Below are 25611 nucleotides of genomic sequence, written 5' to 3' on the forward strand. Positions count from 1 at the left end.
TGGCCGGGCAGAGGCGCTCCTCACTTCTTCCCGGACGGGGGCGGCCGGGCAGAGGCGCTCCTCACTTCTTCCCGGACGGGGCGGCCGGGCAGAGGCGCTCCTCACTTCTTCCCGGACGGGGCGGCCGGGCAGAGGCGCTCTTCACTTCTTCCCGGGCGGGGCGGCCGGGCAGAGGCGCTCCTCACTTCTTCCCGGGCGGGGCGGCCGGGCAGAGGCGCTCCTCACTTCTTCCCGGGCGGGGCGGCCGGGCAGAGGGGCTCCTCACTTCCCAGACGATGGGTGGCCGGGCAGAGGCGCTCCTCACTTCCCAGACGGTGGGTGGCCGGGCAGAGGCGCTCCTCACTTCCCAGACGGGGCGGCCGGGCAGAGGCGCTCCTCACTTCCCAGACGGTGGGTGGCCGGGCAGAGGCGCTCCTCACTTCCCAGACCGTGGGTGGCCGGGCAGAGGCGCTCCTCACTTCCCAGACGGTGGGTGGCCGGGCAGAGGCGCTCCTCACTTCCCAGACGGTGGGTGGCCGGGCAGAGGCGCTCCTCACTTCCCAGACGGTGGGTGGCCGGGCAGAGGCGCTCCTCACTTCCCAGACGGTGGGTGGCCGGGCAGAGGCGCTCCTCACTTCCCAGACGGTGGGTGGCCGGGCAGAGGCGCTCCTCACCTCCCAGACGGGGCGGCCGGGCAGAGGCGCTCCTCACCTCCCAGACGGGGCGGCCGGGCAGAAGTGCTCCTCACCTCCCAGACGGGGCGGCCGGGCAGAGGCGCTCCCCACCTTCCAGATGGGGCGGCGGCCGGGCAGGGGCTGCAATCCCAGCACCCTGGCAGGCCAAGGCAGGCGGCCGGGGGGTAGAGGCTGCCGCGAGGCCAGACCACGCCACCGCCCTCCAGCCCGGGCAACACCGAGCACTGGGTGAGCGAGACTCCGTCTGTAGTCCCAGTACCTCGGGAGGCTGAGGCGGGCAGAGCACTCGGCGTCAGGAGCTGGCGACCAGCGTGGCCAAGATGGCGAACGCGTGCCTGCATCCAAAGGAGAAAAGGCAGGCAGCGGTGGCGGGCGCCGGCAGTCCCAGGCAGTCCGCGGCGCGGGCAGCAGCAAGCCGAGTAGATTGTAGCCTGGGCCAGAGAGGGAAAGAAAGAAAGAAAGAAAGGAAGAAAGAAAGAAAGAAAGAAAGAAAGAAAGAAAGAAAGAAAGAAAGAAAGAAAGAAAGAAAGAAAGAAAGAAAGAAAGAAAGAAAGAAAGAAAGAAAGAAAGAAAGAAAGAAAGAAAGAGAAGGAAGGAAGGAAGGAAGGAAGGAAGGAAGGAAGGAAGGAAGGAAGGAAGGAAGTATTAGAAGGTTTTAAGTAGCAAGATCCAATCTATATTTTCCTTTTTTTTCTTTATTTTTTATTTTTTAGAGGCAGAGTCTTGCTTTGTTACCCAGGCTGGAGTGCAGTAGTGCAATCATAGCTCACCACAGCCTCAAACTCATGGGCTCAAGCTGATCTACATTTTAAAAGACCAGTTTAGCTACTCACTGTATGGAGTGTAGACTGTGGCCAGGCCAAATCAGAATCAGGGAGATCAGCTAGGAAGTATTGCAGTGACCCAGCAAGAGACATAGTGGCTTGGACCAAGTTAGATTTTGGAAGTGGTGAGGAATAGGCAAATGTGGGAGATATTTGTACTCTCAGTGTTTAGCATGGTGTCTGCCTAGACATTCAATAAATATTTGATGAATTAATTAAGAATTAATTAATCCAACTCAATAAAGACTGAGCTAGAACTGAAATCATCCATCCTTAGATCTTCTACTAAAATCCCAACCCCTCCACAAACTGCCACTAACAAGGATCAGTACTAGGACATATATTTGTTAATTCCTAAAAATCAATAGGAAGATAACAAATAACCCAATAGGAAAATGGGCAAAAGACATACATGACTAGGCATTTCACAGAAGACAGAACATGAATGGGCAATAAATACATGAAAAGATACTCAACCACTCAACCTCATCAACAATAGGGGAAATATAAATTCAAACCACCATGAAATTCCTTTTTTTTTTTTTTTGATATGGAGTCTTGAACTGTCGCCAGGCTGGAGTGCAGTGGTGCATTTTTACAGGTGTGCGCCACCGCGCCCAGCTAATTTGTGTATTTTTAGTAGAGATGGGGTTTCACCATATTGGCCACGATGGTCTTGATCTCCTGACCTCGTGATCCTCGTGATATACCACACCTGGCCATAAAATTCCATTTTATACCCAACAAACTGACTAAATACCAAGTGTTGGCAAGGATAGGGTAGCAACTGAGACTCTTATATACTTTGGTGCACTTAAGTATTAGAAAACAAATTGAGCCAGGTGCGGTGGCTCACACCTGTAATCCCAGCACTTTGGGAGGCCTAGGTGGGAGGATCACAAGGTCAAGAGATCAAGACCATCCTGGCTAATATGGTGAAACCCCATCTCTACTAAAAATACAAAAAAAAAAAAAATTAGCCAGGCGTGGTGGCAGGTGCCTGTAGTTCCAGCTGCTCGGGAGGCTGAGGCAGGAGAATGGTGTGAACCCAGGAGGCGGAGATTGCAGTGAGCCGAGATTGTGCCACTGCACTCTAGCCTAGGTGATAGAGCGAGACTCCAATTCAAAAAAAAAAAAAGAAAGAAAGAAAAAAGAAAACAAATTGAGATTTTCTAGCAAAGTTGAAGATATTCATATCTTACAACCCAGAAATTTCCTTTTTTAAATTTTTCCTTTTTTATTTCCTCTTACCTGAAACAATTCCCTTTTATACATATACCCTGAAGAAATTCTTCCCCACGTATACAGAGACATGTTCATAAATGTTCAAAGCAGCATTGTCTGTAATAGCAAAAAGATGAAAACAAGCTCATATATTCATTAACAGGAGAATTAGTCAATAAATTGGTGGGTTACTATACATCAATGAAAATGAATAAACTACAACTACATACATCAACATAGATGAAACATAATGTTGAATAATGTTGAACAAAACATAATGTTGAATAAAAAGGGCAAGTCAAAGATGTCTACAAACAGTATTATATCACTCTTTTTTTTTTTTTTTTTTTTGAGATGGAGTCTCACTCTGTCACCCAGGCTGGAGTACAATAGCGCAGTCTGTGCTGACTGCAACTTCTGCTTTCCAGGCTCAAGCAATTCTCCTGCCTCAGCCTCCTGAGTAGCTGGGATTACAGGTGCCCACCACCACGCCCAGCTAATTTTTGTATTTTTAGTAGAGACGGGGTTTCACCACATTGGCCAGGCTGGTTTTGAACTCCTGACCTCAAATGATCCTCCTGCCTTGGCCTCCCAAAGTGCTAGGATTACAGACATGAGCCACCATGCCTGGCCTTGTTTTTTCTTTTTCTTTTCTTAAATTAGGGCATGCTGTTGCACACAGTGGCTCATGCCTGTAATTCCAGCACTTTGGGAGGCCAAGGCTGGTGGATCACCTAAGGTCAGGGGTTCGAGACCAGCCTGACCAACATGGTGAAACTCCGTATCTACTAAAAATACGAAATTAGCCAGATGTGGTGGTGCACACCTGTAATCCCAGCTACTTGGGAAGCTGAGGCAGGAGAATTGCTTGAACCCAGGAGGCGGAGGTTGCAGTGAGCCAAGATCATGCCACTGCACTCCAGCATGGGTGACAAAAGCAAAACTCCATCCCCCACCAAAAAAAATATAGGGCGTGGTTTAATGGGTGTCCATTTTATTACTATGCTTCATAGTTCATATAAAATGTCGGTTCAGGAAAAGTTGTTTTGCTTTGTTCATGCCTGTGTCCTCAACACCAAGAACAGTGCCTAGCACATAGTAGATGCTCAAAATATATGTGTTGAATAAATGGATATATATTACTTGCATTGTTTTATATGAATCAAATGTTTCATAATTTTCTTTTTTCAAACGTTTTGTTTTTAATTTTTGTAGCGATGGGGTCTCACTATGTTGCCCAAGCTGGTCTCGAACTCCTGGGCTCATGCAATCTCCCTGCCTCAGCTTCCCAAAGTGCTGGGATTGCAGTCATGAGCCACCATGCCTAGCTAATTTTCTTAAAAGGAAAAAACCTACTTTAATTATGTTGCCCCGTTGACTATTCTAGCTTGAAGTCATACAGCTTCCACAACTCCTATTACTCATATAGCCTATTAAATTCTGCTGCACATTATAGTTATATGTGTACTTCTTTCTTACTGATTTTAAATTTATGAAGACAAAGGAGTATGCATTCTCATTTTTTATACCCATTCACAATATGTAGCACAATACTTTGCACATAGCAGATGCTCAATAAATATTGGTTGTGGCCGGGCATGGTGGCTCACGCCTGTAATCCCAACACTTTGGGAGGCTGAGGTAAGCACACTGCTTGAGCTCAGGAGTTCAAGGCCAGCCTGGGCAACATAGTGAAAGCCTATCTTTACAAGAAATACAAAAATTAGTCGGGCATGGTGGCGCATGCCTGTAGTCCCAGCTACTTGCGAGGCTGAGGCAGGTGGATCAATTGAGCCCAGGAGGTCGAGGCTGCAGTGAGCCATGATTGTGTCACTGCACCCCAGCCTGGGCAACAGAACAAGACCCTGTCTCCAAAAAATAAAATAAATAAAAAATAAACAAATTCAAAGGAAGGTGAAGTTCTTCCCCAGCAAAAATGTTTTTGGTCATCCCTCTGCCACCATCTCTCCCACTGATTCCTCCCTCAGAAGCCTGGATACCAGTGATCCTTTCCCTTCCTTCATCTACTGTTTTCTTTCTTTAGAAGTAGGGAGGTTTACCGATGTCTCACAGTCCTGATGTCTTAGGGAACTGATTTAGCAAGGAAAAGTAGAAAATCTATCAGTCAGTCCCCACCAGCCCATCACAGCCCAGGAGCTTGAAATTAACCATCACCTATAAATAGAGAAACTCAGTATGTAAGAAGTATTGGCAGTGCAAAGTTTCCACTTTAACTTGCAGAAAAGTGCCTGTTTAGCAGAAAGGAAGGGAATCCTGGAAAGTTAACACTGGATGAAATCTTAGAGATCACCTACTTCTCTCCCTGATTTTTCCAAATGAGGAAACTGAAGCTTCGAGAGATGAAGTAACTTGCATAGTTATTCGACTATTTAGTAGCAGGGCTGGGACTAGACTCCAGTCTCCTGCCTCGAAGACAGCTGTTCTATCCATACCACTTGCTGGCAACATGTGCATCTAGCAAAACACATCATAAAGTATCCTCATCTTAAGCCATCAGGAATGGAAATCAAACCATTTAAACCCTTCCTCTTCTCTCTAGCAATATTTTTTCTTTGCATTTCTCTGTGCCCTGGTGTGTCTCTCTCTCTCTCTCGTTTTTAAAATCACTCCTGTTTCTTTCGTGGCTCTTTCTCATTGTGGCATGCCTACATGATTATCTTGATTTTTCTGCTCTAAGCTATGGTTTCTTGTCCAAAGAAACATATATAAACCAATCAAAACCCTTCCTTGGTGACCTTTGTAGAAAAGGACACTTGGAATTTCGATATGAGAGAAGCTGAACCTCTCTCTTAGCCTATCCAGTCAATTAGTATGAGTCTCTGGCCCCCCTGACGGTTGTTAACCAATCCTAAGAAAGGAAAGATCAACCTCATTTCTTCGTCACCACTGTGCAGGGAGGCTGCCAACCAGTCAGAATCTGCCACTCACAGTCATTAAAAAAACTGGCTTCTTTTTCTTTTTCTTTCTTTCTTTCTTTCTCTCTCTCTCTCTCTCTCTCTCTCTCTCTTTCTTTCTTTCCCTCCCTCTCTGGCCCAGGCTACAACCTACTCTGCGGCCCGCGCCGCAAACTGCCTGGGACTGCCAGCGCGCGCCACCGCTGCCTGCCTTTTCTCCTTTGGATGCAGGCACGTGTTCGCCATCTTGGCCACGCTGGTCGCCAGCTCCTGACGCCGAGTGCTCTGCCCGCCTCAGCCTCCCGAGGTACTGCGACTACAGACGGAGTCTCGCTCACCCAGTGCTCGGTGTTGCCCGGGCTGGAGTGCAGTGGCGTGGTCTGGCCTCGCGGCGGCCTCTACCCCCCGGCCGCCTGCCTTGGCCTGCCAGGGTGCTGGGATTGCAGCCCCTGCCCGGCCGCCGCCCCATCTGGAAGGTGGGGAGCGCCTCTGCCCGGCCGCCCCGTCTGGGAGGTGAGGAGCACCTCTGCCTGGCCGCCCCGTCTGGGAAGTGAGGAGCGCCTCTGCCCGGCCACCCACCGTCTGGGAGGTGAGGAGCGCCTCTGCCCGGCCACCCACCGTCTGGGAGGTGAGGAGCGCCTCTGCCCGGCCACCCACCGTCTGGGAGGTGAGGAGCGCCTCTGCCCGGCCACCCACCGTCTGGGAGGTGAGGAGCGCCTCTGCCCGGCCACCCACCGTCTGGGAGGTGAGGAGCGCCTCTGCCCGGCCACCCACCGTCTGGGAGGTGAGGAGCGCCTCTGCCCGGCCGCCCCGTCTGGGAAGTGAGGAGCGCCTCTGCCCGGACACCCATCGTCTGGGAAGTGAGGAGCGCCTCTGCCCGGCCACCCTGTCTGGGAAGTGAGGAGCGCCTCTGCCCGGCCGCCCCGTCTGGGAAGTGAGGAGCGCCTCTGCCCGGCCGCCCCGTCTGGGAAGTGAGGAGCGCCTCTGCCCGGCCGCCCCGTCCGGGAAGAAATGAGGAGTGCCTCTGCCCGGGCGCCCCATCCGGGAAGAAGTGAGGAGCGCCTCTGCCCGGCCGCCCCATCCGGGAAGAAGTGAGGAGCGCCTCTGCCCGGCCACCCACCGTCTGGGAAGTGAGGAGCCCCTCTGCCCGGCCACCCACCGTCTGGGAAGTGAGGAGCCCCTCTGCCCGGCCACCCACCGTCTGGGAAGTGAGGAGCCCCTCTGCCCGGCCGCCCCGTCTGGGAAGTGAGGAGCCCCTCTGCCCGGCCGCCCCGTCCGGGAAGAAGTGAGGAGCGCCTCTGCCCGGCCGCCCCGTCCGGGAAGAAGTGAGGAGCGCCTCTGCCCGGCCGCCCCGTCCGGGAAGAAGTGAGGAGCGCCTCTGCCCGGCCGCCCCGTCCGGGAAGAAGTGAGGAGCGCCTCTGCCCGGCCACCCACCGTCCGGGAAGTGAGGAGCGCCTCTGCCCGGCCACCCACCGTCCGGGAAGTGAGGAGCGCCTCTGCCCGGCCACCCACCGTCTGGGAAGTGAGGAGCGCCTCTGCCCGGCCACCCACCGTCCGGGAAGTGAGGAGCGCCTCTGCCCGGCCACCCACCGTCCGGGAAGTGAGGAGCGCCTCTGCCCGGCCACCCACCGTCCGGGAAGTGAGGAGCGCCTCTGCCCGGCCACCCACCGTCCGGGAAGTGAGGAGCGCCTCTGCCCGGCCACCCACCGTCCGGGAAGTGAGGAGCGCCTCTGCCCGGCCACCCACCGTCCGGGAAGTGAGGAGCGCCTCTGCCCGGCCACCCACCGTCTGGGAAGTGAGGAGCGCCTCTGCCCGGCCGCCCCGTCTGGGAAGTGAGGAGCGCCTCTGCCCGGCCACCCATCGTCTGGGAAGTGAGGAGCGCCTCTGCCCGGCCACCCATCGTCTGGGAAGTGAGGAGCGCCTCTGCCCGGCCACCCCGTCTGGGAAGTGAGGAGCGCCTCTGCCCGGCCACCCATCGTCTGGGAAGTGAGGAGCGCCTCTGCCCGGCCTCCCATCGTCTGGGAGGAAGTGAGGAGCGCCTCTGCCCGGCCGCCCCGTCCGGGAGGAAGTGAGGAGCGCCTCTGCCCGGCCGCCCCGTCCGGGAGGAAGTGAGGAGCGCCTCTGCCCGGCCGCCCCGTCCGGGAGGAAGTGAGGAGCGCCTCTGCCCGGCCGCCCCGTCCGGGAGGAAGTGAGGAGCGCCTCTGCCCGGCCGCCCCGTCCGGGAGGAAGTGAGGAGCGCCTCTGCCCGGCCGCCCCGTCCGGGAGGAAGTGAGGAGCGCCTCTGCCCGGCCGCCCCGTCTGGGAAGTGAGGAGCGCCTCTGCCCGGCCGCCCCGTCCGGGAAGAAATGAGGAGCGCCTCTGCCCGGGCGTCCCATCCGGGAAGAAGTGAGGAGCGCCTCTGCCCGGCCGCCCCATCCGGGAAGAAGTGAGGAGCGCCTCTGCCCGGCCACCCATCGTCTGGGAAGTGAGGAGCGCCTCTGCCCGGCCACCCACCGTCTGGGAAGTGGGGAGCGCCTCTGCCCGGCCGCCCCGTCCGGGAAGAAGTGAGGAGCGCCTCTGCCCGGCCGCCCCGTCCGGGAAGAAGTGAGGAGCGCCTCTGCCCGGCCGCCCCGTCCGGGAAGAATTGAGGAGTGCCTCTGCCCGGCCGCCCCGTCTGGGAGGTGAGGAACACCTCTGCCCGGCCACCCATCGTCTGGGAGGTGAGGAGCGCCTCTGCCCGGCCACCCATCGTCTGGGAGGTGAGGAGCGCCTCTGCCCGGCCACCCATCGTCTGGAAAGTGAGGAGCGCCTCTGCCCGGCCACGCCCCATCTGGGAAGTGAGGAGCGCCTCTGCCCGGCCACCCATCGTCTGGGAGGTGAGGAGCGCCTCTGCCCGGCCACCCACCGTCTGGGAAGTGAGGAGCGCCTCTGCCCGGCCACCCACCATCTGGGAAGTGAGGAGCGCCTCTGCCCGGCCACCCACCGTCTGGGAAGTGAGGAGCGCCTCTGCTCGGCCACCCACCGTCTGGGAAGTGAGGAGCGCCTCCGCCCGGCCACCCATCGTCTGGGAAGTGGGGAGCACCTCTGCCCGACCACCCATCGTCTGGGAAGTGAGGAGCGCCTCTGCCCGGCCACCTATCGTCTGGGAAGAAGTGAGGAGCGTCTCTGCCTGGCCGCCCCGTCTGGGAAGTGAGGAGCCCCTCTGCCCGGCCGCCCCGTGTCTGGGTAGAAGTGAGGAGCCCCTCTGCCTGGCCGCTCCGTCAGGGAGGTCTACCACGGAGGCCAGAAGCAATGTGGGGGCTGGACGTGGTGGCTCACACCTGTGGTCCCGGCACTCTGGGGGGCGAGGCGGGTTGATCACTTCGGGCTAGGAGTTCGAGACCAGTCTGGCCAACTTGGCGAAACATGAAGTATACAACAGACAAACCAACCAACCAACTCAATGACGACAAAACAGGTCTACCCTGGAGTCATACTCTAATTTTTTCTATTTTCCTCCCTTTCTGATCCTTTATCCCACTTTCTTTTTCTTCCTCTTCCTTCTCCCTCTTCTTTGTCAAATAGAGGATTGAGTTATTATCACTGATCCATATAAAGTCCCTCTCTCATTTATTTTAACTCCCACCCCCATTTCTATTCCCCGACTTCCCATGTGCAACCTTCCTAATATGTTTGATACGCATCTTTTTTTTGTATGTATTTTTAGAAAATCTCTATTGTTTTTGTATGCAAAAAAAATTAATAAAAAAAAAAAAGAAAAAAAAGAAAAAAAAAAAAACTGGCCAATCAGGCCAACCTTGTTATATGGTCTGGTAGGAAAAGAAAGGGACTGATTGGAAAGGGTAGTTCTGTCTCCACACCCTTTCCTTCCTGGACCGCAGTTTTCCCTTTGTGAAGTGAAAGAAGGACCCTTCCCCAAGCCTATAGTTAAGAAGATCCCCCGACCCTCAGCTAAGCTTCTTTTGGATCTTTTGTTGTCTTCAAATTCACCCCTCCCCTTACAAACCTCCTTTTTGTAGCCTCACTGCTCCCTTGCGGATTTGATTTCTTGCTTCAAGCCTCGTAATAATAGTCCCAGGATTCTCAGCCTCCCCTCAGATCTCCACTCACCAGCAAGTAAAATAACTTGTTTTGTATGATTTATGCAAATGAAAACGTTTTTAAAGTGTAGTTGAGTCTCTTTCAGGAGATACTACCTCAAGGACCTTGCAATAAACAGTCTATATAGGTAGCAGTGCAGAATTGAGTTGCAATGCCCTTAACTATAGAAGCAGTGATGATGGTGGTGGTGATGGTGGTGGTGGTGGTGGTGGTGACGAGATGATTTTGATGCTAGCAATTACTGAACTCTTACTGGGTACCAAGTACCTTGCTAAAAGCTTCATATGTATTATCCCAATATTGGCTGTGTGATAAGTACTATTATTCTTCCCAATTTACATAAGAGGAAATAGATTTAGAGGGGGCTAAACAGCTAGCTCAAGGTCACACAGCGATTTGGGAACCCAGATTTGTCTGAACGCAGAAGCCATTATTCTATGAGGGTAAGGGAGTGTTAAACATCGCAGGCTGTAACAACTTTTGGAAAGAGCCAGCTTTAGCTTCCTCCCAGGCCCCTTCTCTGATCCTCCTCTGGGATTGTTAGCCATATCTGAGTGTCTAAATTGTCACAACAGCTGCGACAGCCGTTTGGGGGTGGTGGCTCCTAAGAACCGTGGACTTTCTCTGCCACTGAGGATGAAGCTGACAGCTTAAAAGAATTCCGTTTTGGTGGGAATGGAGATGTCTGGAGACCTCAGGGGATAAACTTGTGTCTTTGCTAGCCTGTCTTTCTCCTAACAGCATCTCCACAGTGCCTGGCACCACTTGGTACTAGATAAATACCTGTTGATTGATTCCCAAGGATCCCAGTTCCATTTCCCACGTACCTGCCCGCTCGGGGCGCAATCAACAACTAGAACTGGAGATTTGGCGATTTCAGAGGAACCTGTGAGAATCCTAATGGAGCTGGAAACGTGAATTTAGGAAAGACAGGCAGTCTACCACCCTCCTCTTCTCGCCCACTTCTCCTATTTCTCCCCACTCCTTCCCCTCCGTTTCAGGAGCTCAGGGCCATAAAAATGCAGATGGAGGATCGGTGTGAAATAACGGGCCCATATAAATCCCTCTGCCGCCCGCCTGTAAGATGGATTGGCCGCATTGAAATTCCTCCGCGAGGATAATTAAACTCGGGGCCTCATCCGGGCAAAATTACATTCCTGTAATGGCGTCGCTCGGGGTCCCGGGAAATTGCTCCGTGGGCTTTCAGCGGCGGTTTTTATCGCCGGCCGGGGTGTGCCTGGCTGCGGCTCGCCTCTCCTCTGGGACCGTAAAGCTGCTGCCGTGATTTATCCTCCCCTTCTCCCAAATCCGATTAAATGGAGGAGCTCGGGGCCGGGGCGCTGCGGGGCCCGGGAGCCAGGAGGGGGCGGCGGGAAGGACGGGGCCAAAGAGGGGAGGACAAACGGCCCCTCAGAGGGTGGCGGATTTGCCTTTATTTACAGCCGCGGCTTTCTTTTTATTTTTTATGGGGTTTGGTGAGTTTTTCCCGTCTTTCTCGTGCTGCATTCAAGCACGATGCAGGGACGGCAGGGGTTTGGAACTGGATAGGCCTTGTCGCCCTGTTCCAAAGGGCAGGGCAGGTCCTGTCTGGGAGACAAGAGGGCCTAGGAAAGATGAGGACCAGGAAGCCCCCCCCCACCTCCTTCCATCAGGGGAAGGGCGAGCGAAAGGGGAGAGAAAACGGACGTTCAGGAGAGCATGGGGGCGGGAGGGGGGCGCTGCTTATCCCCACTCGCGTAGTTGAAACCTGAGCAGAGGCTCGGGCAAGCCTGGAGTGACCTCGCAACCTTACAGCGGGTCGCAGGTGCCCGTTATTCCTAGACTGTCCCAGGAACCAGGAAAGAGAGATTCGGATCATATTTAGCCCTGTCTTCTGGCTCGCTGATGCTGCTTTTCTCATGGTTTATCACCGGAATGGAAAGGAGGAAACGGAGAGAGGGGAAAAGGGCGAAGCCACCAGAAGCAGCTGCGGCATTTTGCTGACTATTCGCCCATTGAGCCGGTTTGCCATCCAGTGATGCCAGGGTCCCGGCGCGACAGAAAGCAGGACTCCCACAATCTTCCTCCTGCTGCATTTTAGGCACTGAACCCCAATCCCGACTGTATGTTAACACTGAATTCTGAGTAGGAGTTTTGTTTTGGCAGTGTAACGACTGCGCATGCTCGGAAAGGGGACGCAAGTCCGAGATCCCAAACGCGGTACAGACCAAACTGCAGGCCACGTTACGGATCGGCTTACTCCGCGGAGCTGGCCTCATTTCTGCACAGTCGGCGCTCCCTCTAGTTTCTCCTCTCGAACGCCAGGTGGAGCAACCGGCCGGATACCGCCACAGCCCTGGCAGGCGGCGCTGTGATGCCTGAGCTGATCCTGTATGTTGCAATCACTCTATCCGTGGCTGAGAGACTCGTTGGCCCGGGTCACGCATGCGCTGAGCCTTCCTTTCGCTCTTCCCGCTGCTCCGCCCCTCTCCGTCTTCTCTGCAGTGGGAGCAGGTAAGGCCTTGGGGCCTAGTGCCCGCTGTGCGCCGCGCACGCGCGCGGGACACCTCACCTCGCGCGAAAGCTTCGAGGCTCTTACCTTGCGTGCTCCCACCCTGGTCCTCTCGCCCTTCCTGGCTCCTGCTATCCCTTCGCCTTAGAGCTGGCTCTTCCGCTTGCCGGTGACCTCCAACCGCGCGGGCCTGGCGCCATCTTGGATGTCTCGTAGGGGGAGGGTGCCTTGGAGCTAGCCAAAGTTAGATCCTGGAGTGCTGCTTTTTACCTGTTCCACCCAGCCCCTACAGACACGCTTTTCTCGCCTTCTGGCCCTTTCAGATTGTCACAACCCCCAGGCTCTCCCCTCCTATCTCTGCTTTCTCTTCTCATCCTGACTTGTGCCTTCTTTATTCTGAAATCTCCAGACTTTAGGCCCCAGGACCTCAGGTGCTCCGAGCCATGGAGATAATGGATCGTCTAAAGTCACCAATCCCTCTAGTCAGCACCACCCAATTTAAAAAGTAAACCTTGAACATGAAAGAAGTGGGAAAAAAAGCCAAAACATCTCCTCCCGTTAGGTTGTGGCTTGGGATAGCTAAGGCAGAAGAGAGAGGCTGGTTGCTTTGGAATCACTAGTTATTTACCAGTACCTTTCTCGCATCCTGGCACGCTGGTGAAGCTGGAAAAGTCACAAGTAGTGGGCTAGAGATGAGGGTTTCTGTTGAGGCAGCAGGCCCAGAAAGGTGGGGTAAGGCCAAGCTAGTGGGGCCAGCATGAGTCCCTGCGTGCTAGCTTTCCCGTCAAGGATTAATTAACCTCCCCAGATTCTGCTGTTACAAGGAAAAGAAGGTTTAAGGAAAGGAATAGTTAAGTTACCACTCCTGTGACTCATCTACACTGAGGAAAAAGCCCGTGATGATTTTGGAGTCCTGATTCTGGATAGTGTCTTTGCCCAAGTTGTAGGCTAACAATTGCAGACTTGCCATGGTTAGATAGCCAATGGTGGGATCCCTTAATTGCCACCCCTTGTTGTGGGTTTATTACATGCCAGCACCACATTAAACTCTTTATGTATGTTAATTTGTAAATGAACATACTTAATCCCCCTAAGAGCTGCATTTTACAAAGATGATAATAAGGTATAATTCCCTTAGGAAAAAACCACCTCTTCTTTTCCTAAAAGCCTTAAAGAACTATTGGATTTTGACCCAAGAAAACCTGAATAGTACGGCAGCAAAATTGGGTTAGAGTTACATATAGGCAAAAATCGGAGTTCTAGATAGGACAAGAGTTGAAGACATCCATTAACTTAAAAGTAATTAAGGCTGGGTGTGGTGGCTAACACCTGTAATCCCAACACTGGGAGGCCAAGGTGGGAAGATCGTTTGATGCCAGGAGTTGCACACTAGCCTGGGCAAAAAATAAATTAAGAGCAATTAAGATCTTGGATTCAGAAGTGTTTTAACCTGGGACAGTCTGAGTTCGGTTCATTTAATGAAGTGGCATTTAATAGGCCTAAGCATTCACTGAGTATTTCAGCCCGTGACCTATTAGAAAGCATGTAACTTTAAAGATCCAAGTTCAAGTCTATACCACTACCGCAGTTTCAAGACTAGGTTTAAGGTCACGCTCTTGCGTTAAGTATATCTAATAATCATCTGGGAAACTTGTTTGAAATACAGGGCACTTGAGCCTTATTCCCAGAGATCTTTTTTGTTTGTTTATAGACGGAGTTTCACGTTGTTGCCCATACTGGAGTACAGTGGTGCGATCATAGCTCACTGAAGCCTCCAGCTCCTGGGCTCAAGCAGTCCTGCTTCAGCTTCTGGAGTAGCTGAGACTACAGGTGCACTTCCACCTCACCTGGCTAACTTTATTTTTTGTAGAGATGAGGTCTTGATGTTTGCCCAGGCTGGTCTCAAACTCCTGGCTTCAAGTTATCTTTCCGCCCCAGCTTCTCAAAGTGTTGGGATTACAGGAGTGAGCCACTGAACCTAGATCCCTCAGGATCTTGACCAGGAAGGTCCAAGTTGGACCCAAGAATATGCATTTTTTAATACGTACACCACCCAGATAATTCTGGTTCAGATGGGCTTCTCACTTCACTTGGAGAAACCCTGCCTTTAGGTTTTTAACTCACCTTCTGTTTCAAGTAAGTTCACTTCTACCAACTTAGATACCTATAGGGTGTCAGGTCTTCTTTAGATCTTGGGGAGACACAATTTAATACTTTTTTTTTTTTTTTTTGAGCCGGAGTTTCCCTCTTGTTGCCCAGGCTGGAGTACAATGGCACAATCTTGGCTCACCACAGCCTCTGCCTCCCGGATTCAAGCAATTCTCCTGCCTCAGCCTCCTGAGTAGCCGGGATTACAGGCATGCACCACCATGTCCGACTAATTTTGTATTTTCAGTAGAGACGGGGTTTCTCCATGTTGGTCAGCCTCATCTCGAACTCCTGACCTCGTGATCCGCCCGCCTCAGCCTCCCAAAGTGCTGGGATTACAGGCGTGAGCCACTGTGCCCAGCCACTAATACCTTTTAGGTAGACTAATAGCAGAATTCCCCCTTGATCTTCCTCATCTTATTAATACAGGAAATTGAAGTATTTTGAGGAATCCGATGCTTCCAGGGATCAGCAAAGAGATTGTTGGAGACTTTCCAGTGTCTTGGCCTTCAACAAATATCTCCCAAAACTACAAACACTCTAAAGGGCAACTTTTTGTTTGTTTGTTTGTTTGTTTTGAGACGGGGTCTCGCTCTGTCACCCAGGCTGGAGTGCAGTGGCATGGTCTTGGCTTACTGCAACCTCCGCCTCCTGGGTTCAAGCAATTCTCCTGCCTCAGCTTCCTGAGTAGCTGGGATTACAGGTGCACGCTACCACACCTGGCTAATTTTTGTATTTTTAATAGAGATGGGGTTTCACCATGGTGGTCAGGCTGGTCTTGAACTCCTGATCTCGTGATCCGTCCACCTCAGCCTCCCAAAGTGCTGGGATTACAGGTGTGAACCACGCACCCAGCCTAAAGGGCAACTTTTAAAGGTCCAGATGATGAAGTCTTGAGAAGGGTTCCTTTTGAATAAAAACTAAGGAAAACTTAGGCAAAAGACACTCTGGGAAAATTCCTGTGGCAACTGCAAATCATGAGGCTATGGAAATGGGTAACAGGTCTTACCTGAACCCAAGTATTCACTTGTTCACACCAGGGGAAGTCACTTGGTTATAAGGAAATCTTGGGAGCTGTATGGGGTTTCTGGAAGAAGTCATGACTTCAGGATTTTCATTCTATTTCTGCCGATGACTTAAGGTCAGTCACTGTTTTCTGGGCCAGTTAAGCTTTCTAGGGCCCCTTTTCTGCGAATAAGGATGTAGTTTAGTGAATAAGGAGAGTGTTTACAATGCTGCTTCTGTAATTCCAGCTCTCCTGCCACAGCCCCTCACCCCCTGAAAATGTTCGCCTGCTCCAAGTTCGTCTCCACTCCCTCCTTGGTGAGTACCTGCTTTTCTGGGAGAGTTTTAAAGGAGAGACATCTTGTCTCTCTCTTTCCATCAGACCTTGTTCTTCACAGCAAGGCTCGGGGAGAGGAGGTCCAGGCGGGCAGATCACTTGAGGCCAGGAGTTCGAAACCAGCCTTGCCAACATGGCGAAACCCCATCTCTACTAAAAATACGAAAACCAGTTGGGCATGGTGGCAGGCGCCTGTAATCCCAGCTACTCAGGAGGCTGAGGCAACAGAATAGCTTGAACCCAGGAGGTAGAGGTTGCAGTGAGCCAAGATCGCACCACTGCACTCCAGCCTGGGCGTCAGAGCAAGACTCTGTCTCAAAAAATAAATAAGTAAGAAAGATTCTTGGGGAGAGAAGGCCCTCTGCTATGACTGCCTAACAGGAGAGAGTGAGTGCTTGCTAGATACTCTCCTGCCCCGTATCCCTTGGCAGCCAGTTAATTTTTTTTTTTTTTTTTTTTTTTTTTTGAGACAGAGTTTCGCTCTTGTTGCCCAGGCTTCAATGGCGTGATCCACCACGACCTCCACCTCCTGGGTTCAAGCAATTCTCCTGCCTCAGACTCCCAAGTAGCTGGGGTTACAGGCACCTGCCACCACACTCAGCTAACTTTTGTATTTTTAGTAGAGATGGGGTTACACCATGTTGGCCGGGTTGGTCTCAAGCTCCTGACCTCGTGATCCAAGTAGAGACAGGGTTTCTCCGCGTTGATCAGGCTGGTCTTGAACTCCCGACCTCAGGTGATCCGCCCTCCTCGGCCTCCTAAATTGCTGTTATGATAGGCATGAGCCACCACGCCTGGCTGTGGCCAGTTAATTCTTACCCAGCCATCTTAGGAGAAGAATAGAGATGAGAATCTAGACTAAGATCAAGTTATTCCTACTCCTGAAACTATATGTCATGTAAACTGGCCATCCAGAGTGGTAAACATAAGTAGATTGCATAACTTGGACTGAGTATGCACTGTGTATAGGATCTTGTCCTGAGTGAGCCATATCTAAGGAGTTCATTCTGAGACTTAAATTTGGATAGGAAGCTAAAATTTACATAAGTACACATTGGAAAAGTATTTGACTCAGAAACAACAGTATGGAAGAAATTTTTAAAATAGTAGCTAGAGGAGGCGGTTGGTTCATTCACAAATAAAAAGGAGTACCATTTATTGAGCATTTACCATGTGCCTTAGCACTGAGTTTACTAATTGGTATACATAATCTCATTTACTCTTCAAATCAACCCCAAGAGATGATATTTTGATTTCATAAATGAGAATACAGGCTTAGAAAGGTTTAAGTGACTTATCCTGAGAGTACACTGCTGATAATAGAATTAAGAATCTCACTTTATCTGATGCCTAAAGCCCTGGCTATTTTTTTTTTTTTTTTTTTTTTTGAGATGGAGTCTTGCTCTGTCGCCCAGGCTGGAGTGCAGTGGCGCAGTCTCGGCTCACTGCAAGCTCCGCCTCCCGGGTTCACGCCATTCTCCTGCCTCAGCCTCTCCGAGTAGCTGGGACTACAGGCGCCCGCCACCACGCCCGGCTAATTTTTTGTATTTTTAGTAGAGACGGGGTTTCACCGCGATCTCGATCTCCTGACCTCGTGATCCGCCCGCCTCGGCCTCCCAAAGTGCTGGGATTACAAGCGTGAGCCACTGCGCCTGGCAGCCCTGGCTATTAATCACCGTGTGTCTGTTTTGGTGTCACTGTCTTGGGGTTAGTCAGAAAAGGCTACCAGAAGGTGGTGAATTTTGAGCATGAATCTTTGTTCCTATTTTCCAAAAGGATGTGTTCAGGGAAAGTTACTGGCTTCTTTCTTGTGGGCTGACCATTACCCATACAGATGGCCCCCAGCTTTAGATGATTTGACTTAAGATTTTTTTTTTAACTTTATGATGATGCAAAAATGATATGCATTCATTAGAAACCATACTTTGGGCTGGGCGTGGTGGCTCATGCCTGTAATCCCAGCACCTTGGGAGGCCGAGGTGGGTAGATCACCTGAGGTCAGGAATTCAAAACCAGCCTGGCCAATATGGTGAAAACTAAAAATACAAAAATTAGCTGGGCGTGGTTGTGGGCGCCTGTAGTCCCAGCTACTTGGGAGGCTGAGGCAGGAGAATTGCTTGAACCTGGGAGGTGGAGGTTGTAGTGAGCCGAGCCGAGATCACGCCACTGCATTCCAGCCTGGCGATGGAGCAAGACTCCGTCTCAAAAAAAAAGAGAAATCATACTTCGAATTAGGAATCTTTATCTTTTCCCAAGCTAGCAATGTGTGGTACAATACTCTGTTGCAATACTCAGCAGCAACCCACAGCTCCCAGTCACCTGCCCAATCACAAGGGTAAACCAGTACTGTACAGTGTACTGTGTTGCTAGGTGATTTCACCTAACTGTAAGGTAATGTAAGCTTTTTGAGCACATTGAAGGCTAGGCTAGGCCAGACTATGGTGTTTGGTAGGTTAGCAGTATTAAATGGTTTTTCAAAGTATGATGGATTTATTGGCACATAACCCTGTGGTAAGTTGAGGAGCATCTGTATATATTTCCCTTGTTGAGTAAGGCAAATGCTTCTGAGGCTTAGATTTCTTCTCGTTCTCAAGAGCTATAAAAGGATACAGCAAGGTTGGATGCTCCTTTATGGCCCAAAAGTAAGTAGACTTTCTTTCCTTAAAGCAAAGTCTGAGAAGAGAAATGGTGTGGTTCTTTAATTTAGACTTTGCTAAAAGGAAGAATGATCCAAAATTCTAACGTACGTGTGAAGATGGAAAGGCCATCAGAGGAAGGAAAATCTCGTCTGATGATTTAACAACAGGGCATAGTTCTGAAACTCCTCTCCAGTCTTCCTTGACCCTCCTGCCCCTGTATGTCATTCCCGCTAGGCCAAGAGCACCTCACAGCTGCGGAGCCGTCCACTATCTGCAGTGGTGCTGAAACGACCGGAGATACTGACAGATGAGGTACCTTACCGGTGGAGTTGGGTCTGTGGTTTTGGGGGTGATGGGTCAGGAGGGTTACCTGCCAGAACCAGGAGGTAGAGTGCTGAGGACAGTCATCACAGGCTAAAATTCATGAATGGCCAAGGCCATGGGCTTTAGGTGGAGATGGAGGACACTTAATATGCTGTTTGCTATAGTGCTCCAGCTTTTGCCACTGGCAGCACATGCCCTTGTGCACTGCTGCTAACTGGTATTACCTGGCCTAGTCTACTGACTTCAGTTGGAAGCATTTAGTCCTAGGAAGATGATCTCCTTGGGACAGCAAGAATTGACTAAGACCTCAGTCTTAAACTTCTTGACCACACCTGAATCTTAAAGGCATTTGAAGTCTACATCCTACGTTAAAAGGTTCTACCTGCCAGCATTTTAGGGCATTAAAACAATTTTCTGTTTGGGGGAGAAACAATGGGATTTGGCAGCTTAAAGGTTTTAAATGGTACAAAAGTTACCAAAGCAAAAAACTTTACCTTCTACCTGCCTCTTTTTCACAGAGCCTCAGCAGCTTGGCAGTCTCACGTCCCCTTACCTCACTTGTCTCTAGCCGCAGCTTCCAAACCAGTGCCATTTCAAGGGACATCGACACAGCAGCCAAGTTCATTGGAGCTGGGGCTGCCACAGTTGGGGTGGCTGGCTCTGGGGCTGGGATTGGGACTGTATTTGGGAGCCTCATCATTGGTTATGCCAGGTAAGATAAGTTGGACCCTCCACTGGTTATCTGATATGCTTTCCAAAGGTCAGAAAATATTTGGGGGTCTAGAAATATACTATTCCACACTGTAGCCACTAGCTACATGTTGTTTGTTTGTTTGTTTTGATACAGTAACGCTCTGTCGCCCAGGCTGGAGTGCAGTGGCGCAATCTCAGCTCACTGCCACCTCTGCCTCTGGGTTCAAGCGATTCTTGTGCCTCAGCCTCCCAAGTAGCTGAGATTACAGGCGCGCACAATGACGCCCACCTAATTTTTGTGGTTTTAGTAGAGATGGGGTTTCGCTATGTTGGCCAAGCTGGTCTCGAACTCCTGACCTCAAGTGATCCACCTGCCTCAGCCTGCCAAACTGCCAGGATTACAGGCGTGAGCCACCGTGCTTGACCTGAATTTTAGTTTTAATTAATTAAAAATACATAGTTTAGGTTTTCAGTTCTTCAGTCACGCTAACCATATTTAGAATGCTCAGTAGCCAGATGTGGCTAGAGGCTACCATATTCAACAATGCAAATATAGAATGTTTGGCTGGGCACAGTGGCTCACTAATCCCAGCACTTTGGGAGGCCGGGGCAGGCGGATCACTTGAGGTCAGGAGTTCCAGACCAGCCTGGCCAACATGGCGAAACCCCATCTCTACTAAAAATACAAAAATTACCTGGGTGTGGGGGGCGTGCGCCTATAATCCCAGCTATTCAGGAGGCTGAGGCAGGAGAATCGCTTGAACCGGGGAGGTGGAGGTTGCAGTGAGCTGTGAGCCGAGACCATGCCACTGTACTCCAGCCTAGGTGACAGAGTGAGACTTTGGGAAAAAAAAAAAAAAAGAAAAACAAATATAAGCTGGGCGAGGTGGTTCATGCCTGTAATCCTGCACTTTGGGAGGTCAAGGCGAGTGGATCACCTGACGTCAGGAGTTTGAGACCAGCCGGGTCAATATGGTGAAACTGTGTCTCTACTAAAAATACAAAAATTAGCCAGGCGCTGTAGTGGGCGCCTGTAGTCCCAGCTACTCGGGAGGATGAAACAGGAGAATTGCCTGAACCCGGGAGACAGAGGTTATAGTGAGCCAAGATGGTGCCACTGCATTCCAGTCTGGGCAACAGAGTGAGACTATATCTCAAAAAAAAAAAAAAAAAAAAAGTATATATATATAGAATGTTTATATCATTGTGTCATTGAAGAAAGTTTCATGAACAGCTTTGGTCTAGAGCATGTGTTGGCTAACTAAGGCCTAAGGGCCAAATCTGGCCCATAGCCTGGTTTTGTATGATTGAGCTAAAAATAATTTTACGGCTGGGTGTGGTGCCTTACGCCTATAATCCCAGCACTTTGGGAGGCCGAGGCGGCCGGATCACAAGGTCAGGAGTTCGAGACTACCCTGGCCAACATGGTGAAACCCCTTCTCTACTAAAAATACAAAAATTAGCCAGGCGTGGTGGCAGATGCCTGTAATCCCAGCTACTCAGGAGGCTGAGGCAGGAAAATCACTTGAACCCAGGAGGCGGAGGTTGCAGTGAGTAGAGATCATGCCACTGCACTCCAGCCTGGGCGAAAGAGTGAAACTCCATCTCAAAAAAAAAAAAAAAATAGTTTCACATTTTTAAAAGGCTTCATTTTTGTTTTAAAGCAAAAGAGACTATATGTGGCCCACAAAACCTAAAATTATTTAAATGTGGCCCTTTACAGAAAAAGTTTACCTTCCCTGTTCTAGAGACTCAGTGAACATAGTGGCTTTACTGCTATTTTTCCCCATCTCTGGGAATTTCCCTCTGTCACTCCTGGGAAAACTGGCACTGCAGCCAGCCCCTGGTTTCTGACGCCCGGGACTGTTTAGTACTCCCAGCTGTGGATAACTCAAAGTTAAAACTAAATTAATCCTCTAGAGACCAGCAAGTTCTCTTAATGTCTTTTGGGAAATAGAGTTCTTTTTAAGAATTTGTATTAAACAAGAAGTCTGACTGCTGCTTTATTCACTATTCTATTAAATGTTGGTGTCGATTTACCTTACCCATCAAGACTTCTGGAGGTATCAGAGTAAGGGAAATACAGATTATATATGGGCCTTCAACACTGGGAGTCCTTTATCCATACTACTTCAACTCATAAACCCCATAGACCATTTGTAACTTCTTTTTTTTTTTTTTTGAGACAGTCTTGCTGTCTCCCAGACTGAAGTGCAGTGGCACAATCTCAGCCCACTGCAATCTCTGCCTCCCGGGTTCAAATGATTCTCCTTCCTCAGCCTCCCAAGTAGCTGGGATTACAGGTGCCCACCACCATGCCCGGCTAATTATTTATTTTTTTTTTTTTTTTTAATTTTTTTTTTTTTTTGAGACAGAGTCTGGCTCTGTCACCCAGGCTGGAGTGCAACTCTGTAATCTTGGCTCACTCCAACCTCCGCCTCCCGAGTTCAAGCGATTCTCTTGCCTCAGCCTCCCAAGTAGCTGGGATTACAGGCATGCACCACTACCCTCAGCTAATTTTTGTATTTTTTTCTCTTTTTTTTTTGAGACGGAGTCTCGCTCTGTCGCCCAGGCTGGAGTGCAGCGGCTGCAGTCTTGGATCACTGCATCCTCCGCGTCCCGGGTTCACGCCATTCTCCTGCCTCAGCCTCCCGAGTAGCTGGGACTACAAGCACCTGCCACCATGCCCGGCTAATTTTTTGTATTTTTAGTAGAGACGGGGTTTCACCGTATTAGCTAGGGTGGTCTTGATTTCCTGACCTCGTGATCTGCCCACTTCAGCCTCCCAAAGTGCTAGGATTACAGGCATGAGCCACCGCGCCCAGCAATTTTTGTATTTTTAGTAGAGACAGGATTTCACCATGTTGGCCAGGCTGGTCTCGAACTCCTGACCTCAAGCGATCTACTCGTCTCGGCCTCCCAAAGTGCTGGGATTACAGGCGTGAGCCACCGCGCCTGGCCTAATTTTTGTATTCTTAGTAGAGACAGGGTTTCACCATGTTGGCCAGGCTGGTCTCCAACTTCTGGCTTCAAGTGATCCGCCTGCCTTGGCCTCCCAAAGTGCTGGGATTACAGGGGTGAGCCACTGCACCCAGCCCATTTGTAGTTTCTTAAAGCCCCAAATCTTTTGACTATTTGAAATGAGAGAACATAATCTGTCCCCCTTACTCTCGTCTTCTAGAAGAGCGGTGTTCTAATTGTGTTCCATAAATCCTTAGGATTCTGAGGTTATGCCCCAGAGACTGTCTTAGAGAATAAAGAGGAGACCAAGCCGTTAAAATTTCCCCACTACTTTTGTACCATTGCAGTTTGACTTTTAGATGTTTTCTATATTGGAGTTCTGGTTAAAGTTTGAAAACACTGCTCTAGATAGACCCTTCCACTCTGGATGCCTCTTCCATCCTATTTGGGCCCTGGATATTAAGTGTCTAGGCCAAGAGGTCTTAATTTGTGTTAATGAGATGGGTGAACCATTAGTGAAGGTCATGATTATACCTGGACCATGTTACAGGATTTTAGATTGTCTGCTCCCCCTTCATTCAGTTCCTATAGAGCCTTTGGGGAATCAGGGCAAGAATTTGGGCATGGTGGTGTTACCCTAAAAGCTTCTTTATTATGTAAGGTAATCTTGAAGAGGGGAATTCTCCCTGAGCCCATCTTAGATATTTATCCATTTCTTTGTGTGAACTAGAAATTCAGTCTTTTCTCCTCTCCTTCTCCCAGGAACCCTTCTCTGAAGCAACAGCTCTTCTCCTACGCCATTCTGGGCTTTGCCCTCTCGGAGGCCATGGGGCTCTTTTGTCTGATGGTGGCCTTTCTCATCCTCTTCGCCATGTGAAGGAGCCGTCTCCACCTCCCATAGTTCTCCCGTGTCTGGTGGGCCCTGTGTGTTCCTTTTCCTATACCTCCCCAGGCAGCCTGGGAAATGTGGTTGGCTCAGGGTTTGACAGAGAAAAGACAAATAAATACTGTATTAATAAGATGTTTCTTGAGTCTCCTGTGTATATTTCTTTTCCACAGTTGGCTGAGTGCCTTGGTGAGAGCACAAGGCCCGAAGCGTAGTGATGGTGCTAAACTCAACATGGATTTGGCTGAGCTCGCTTTTTCTTAATTCTGTTTCAGGAAAGCTTTATTTGAAATAGCATAGCATTTTAAATTATTTTCACCTGGCATGGCCTGCCACTTGCCTGGGAAGATTGGGGTCAGTAGCAACTTCAAGTTCTAGCTTAAAATGTTGGCTAATAGGCTTTCTGTTTCCACGGTCACTCTCCTGGCTCAGGCCCTCATTGTCATCCACCTCGTCTATTGCAAGAACCTCTTAACTGGCCTTCTGCCTCCAGTCTTTTCCCTCCAGCATTTACTTCTCCCTACCACTGCCAGGTGAATCCTCCTTAAGCATAAGACTGGTTTTATCAGTTGCTGGCTCAAAAAGTCACCTCAACTTTCTCTGCTGTATCTGTTATTAGTCCTATACACTACCTAAAGTGACTGTCATTTTTCAGTTGTTTTCCTGTCTTTACCATATCTTCCTGCCTTTTCCTTTATGCTCATTTCTGCTTTCTTTCCCTGAATCTTTGCTCACTTTCCTCTTTTTCGAACTCTGTTATCCCTAAAAACTTAAATTTAACCTCCATGAAGCTATTTTCTGGTTTCCATCCACCTTCAGCCAAAAGAGCATTAAAGAGCCAAAAGAGATCGCACCACTGCACTCTAGCCTGGGCAACAGAGCAAGCCTGTCTCAAAAAATGTTTTCCAAATCCTTCATTGTAATATTTATTTATTTATTTATTTACTTTTGAGATAGGCTCACTCCGCTGTGGTGCAATCTCAGATCACTGCAACCTCTGCCTCCCAGGTTCAAGCGATTTTCCCGCCTTAGCCTCCTGAGTAGCTGGGATTACAGGCGAGCACCACCATGCCCAGCTAGTTGTTTTTTTGTGTGTGTTTTTAGTAAAGACGAGGTTTTGCTGTGTTGGCCAGGCTGGTCTCGAACTCCCGGCCTCAAGTAATGCACCCACCTCAGTCTCCCAAAGTGCTGGGATTGCAGGCGTGAGCTACCATGCCTGGCCTGGAATCAAAATTTTTAAAAGTCTGGGCCAGGGGCGGTGACTCACACCTGTAATCCCAGCACCTTGGGAGCCTGAGGCAGTCAGATCACCTGAGGTTGGACGTTCGAGACCAGCCTGACCAACATGGAGAAACCCCATCTCTGCTAAAAATACAAAAGTAGCCAGGTGTGGTGGCGCATGCCTGTAATCCCAGCTACTTGGGAGGCTGAAGCAGAATCGCTTGAACCCGGGAGGTGGAGGTTGTGGTGAGCTGAGATTGTACCACTGGTCTCCAGCCTGGGCAATAAGAGAGAAACTCCATCTCAAAAAAAAAGAAAGTCTGGCCAGAAGGCATCTAGAGAGAAAACCCAAGGATGCTGAAGGCAGCAAGACCTGCTTCCCTCTTCTGTTTCTTACAAGAGTCAGTTGTGTTTCTTCAGCACCACAGGAGGAGCATCGGTAGGTTTGCGCCATCCTAAAATTAGAAGCAAATGGTGCCCTTTGAAAATCACCTCAATGCTAAACAACAGTCATGAGGAACCATGCTCCAGCCTCCCTTTCAAGATGGATTTAATAGTTTGAGGCCTTCCAAGGGCATCAGGATGAGAAAGCTGACCAGGAACAACACTGGTAATTTGGCTTGAGTTGGGGTCCAGGAACCTAGGGCAGCTCTGTGTCTCCACACAGATGAGGTGAAGGAATATTCATGTATAATTCAGGAATAGAAAAAGTAAGGGCAGTAGTGAGTAGAGAATGTTGTCCTGATCCCTCAAGTTCTAAGCAATGAAACTTTGTCTTTTGTTGTTGTTGTTGTTTTTGAGACGAGTTACATTCTGTTGCCCAGGCTGGAGTGCAGTGGCACAATCTTGGCTCACTGCAACCTCCACCTCCTGGGTTCAAGCGATCCTCCTGCCTCAGCCTCCCGAGTAGCTGGGATTACAGGCACACGCCACCATGCTCAGCTAATTTTTTGTATTTTTAGAGAGAGGGTTTCACCATGTTGGCCTGGCTAGTCTTGAATTCCTGGCCTCAGGTGATCCGCCCACCTTGGCCTCCCAAGGTGCTGAGATTACAGGCGTGAGCCACTGTGCCCAGCCAAAATTTTGTCTTTATTGGGCCGTATCTCAAAATGGCATGCATTTTCCAACATGTATTCTTAGGAGACATTCCTGGATATCTTCGCGTTCTCACCATTTGATGAGGAAAAAG

The 25611-nt window shown here is 50.3% G+C and overlaps 1 protein-coding gene across 6 annotated transcripts; it reads left to right on the forward strand.

Moving 5' to 3' along the window:
* The first annotated feature begins 10867 nt into the window (after positions 1 to 10867).
* ATP5MC2 (ATP synthase membrane subunit c locus 2) lies at positions 10868 to 23336 on the forward strand. 6 transcript variants are annotated; one of them, XM_055249219.2, is made up of 5 exons: positions 10868 to 12210; positions 15610 to 15679; positions 18572 to 18649; positions 19180 to 19373; positions 23078 to 23336. In XM_055249219.2, exons 1-5 carry the CDS (start codon positions 12071 to 12073, stop codon positions 23190 to 23192), a joined length of 597 nt encoding a protein of 198 aa, XP_055105194.1. In that variant the 5' UTR covers positions 10868 to 12070; the 3' UTR covers positions 23193 to 23336. The 6 variants fall into 6 exon arrangements, with proteins under 6 accessions (XP_055105194.1, XP_055105196.1, XP_055105195.1 ...); XM_055249221.2 differs by having other exon boundaries at positions 11112 to 12087; XM_055249220.2 differs by having other exon boundaries at positions 12043 to 12210; positions 18578 to 18649.
* The last annotated feature ends 2275 nt before the right edge of the window (positions 23337 to 25611 follow it).

Source organism: Symphalangus syndactylus, chromosome 17 (assembly GCF_028878055.3).
Source record: "Symphalangus syndactylus isolate Jambi chromosome 17, NHGRI_mSymSyn1-v2.1_pri, whole genome shotgun sequence".
Lineage (NCBI taxonomy): Eukaryota > Metazoa > Chordata > Mammalia > Primates > Hylobatidae > Symphalangus > Symphalangus syndactylus.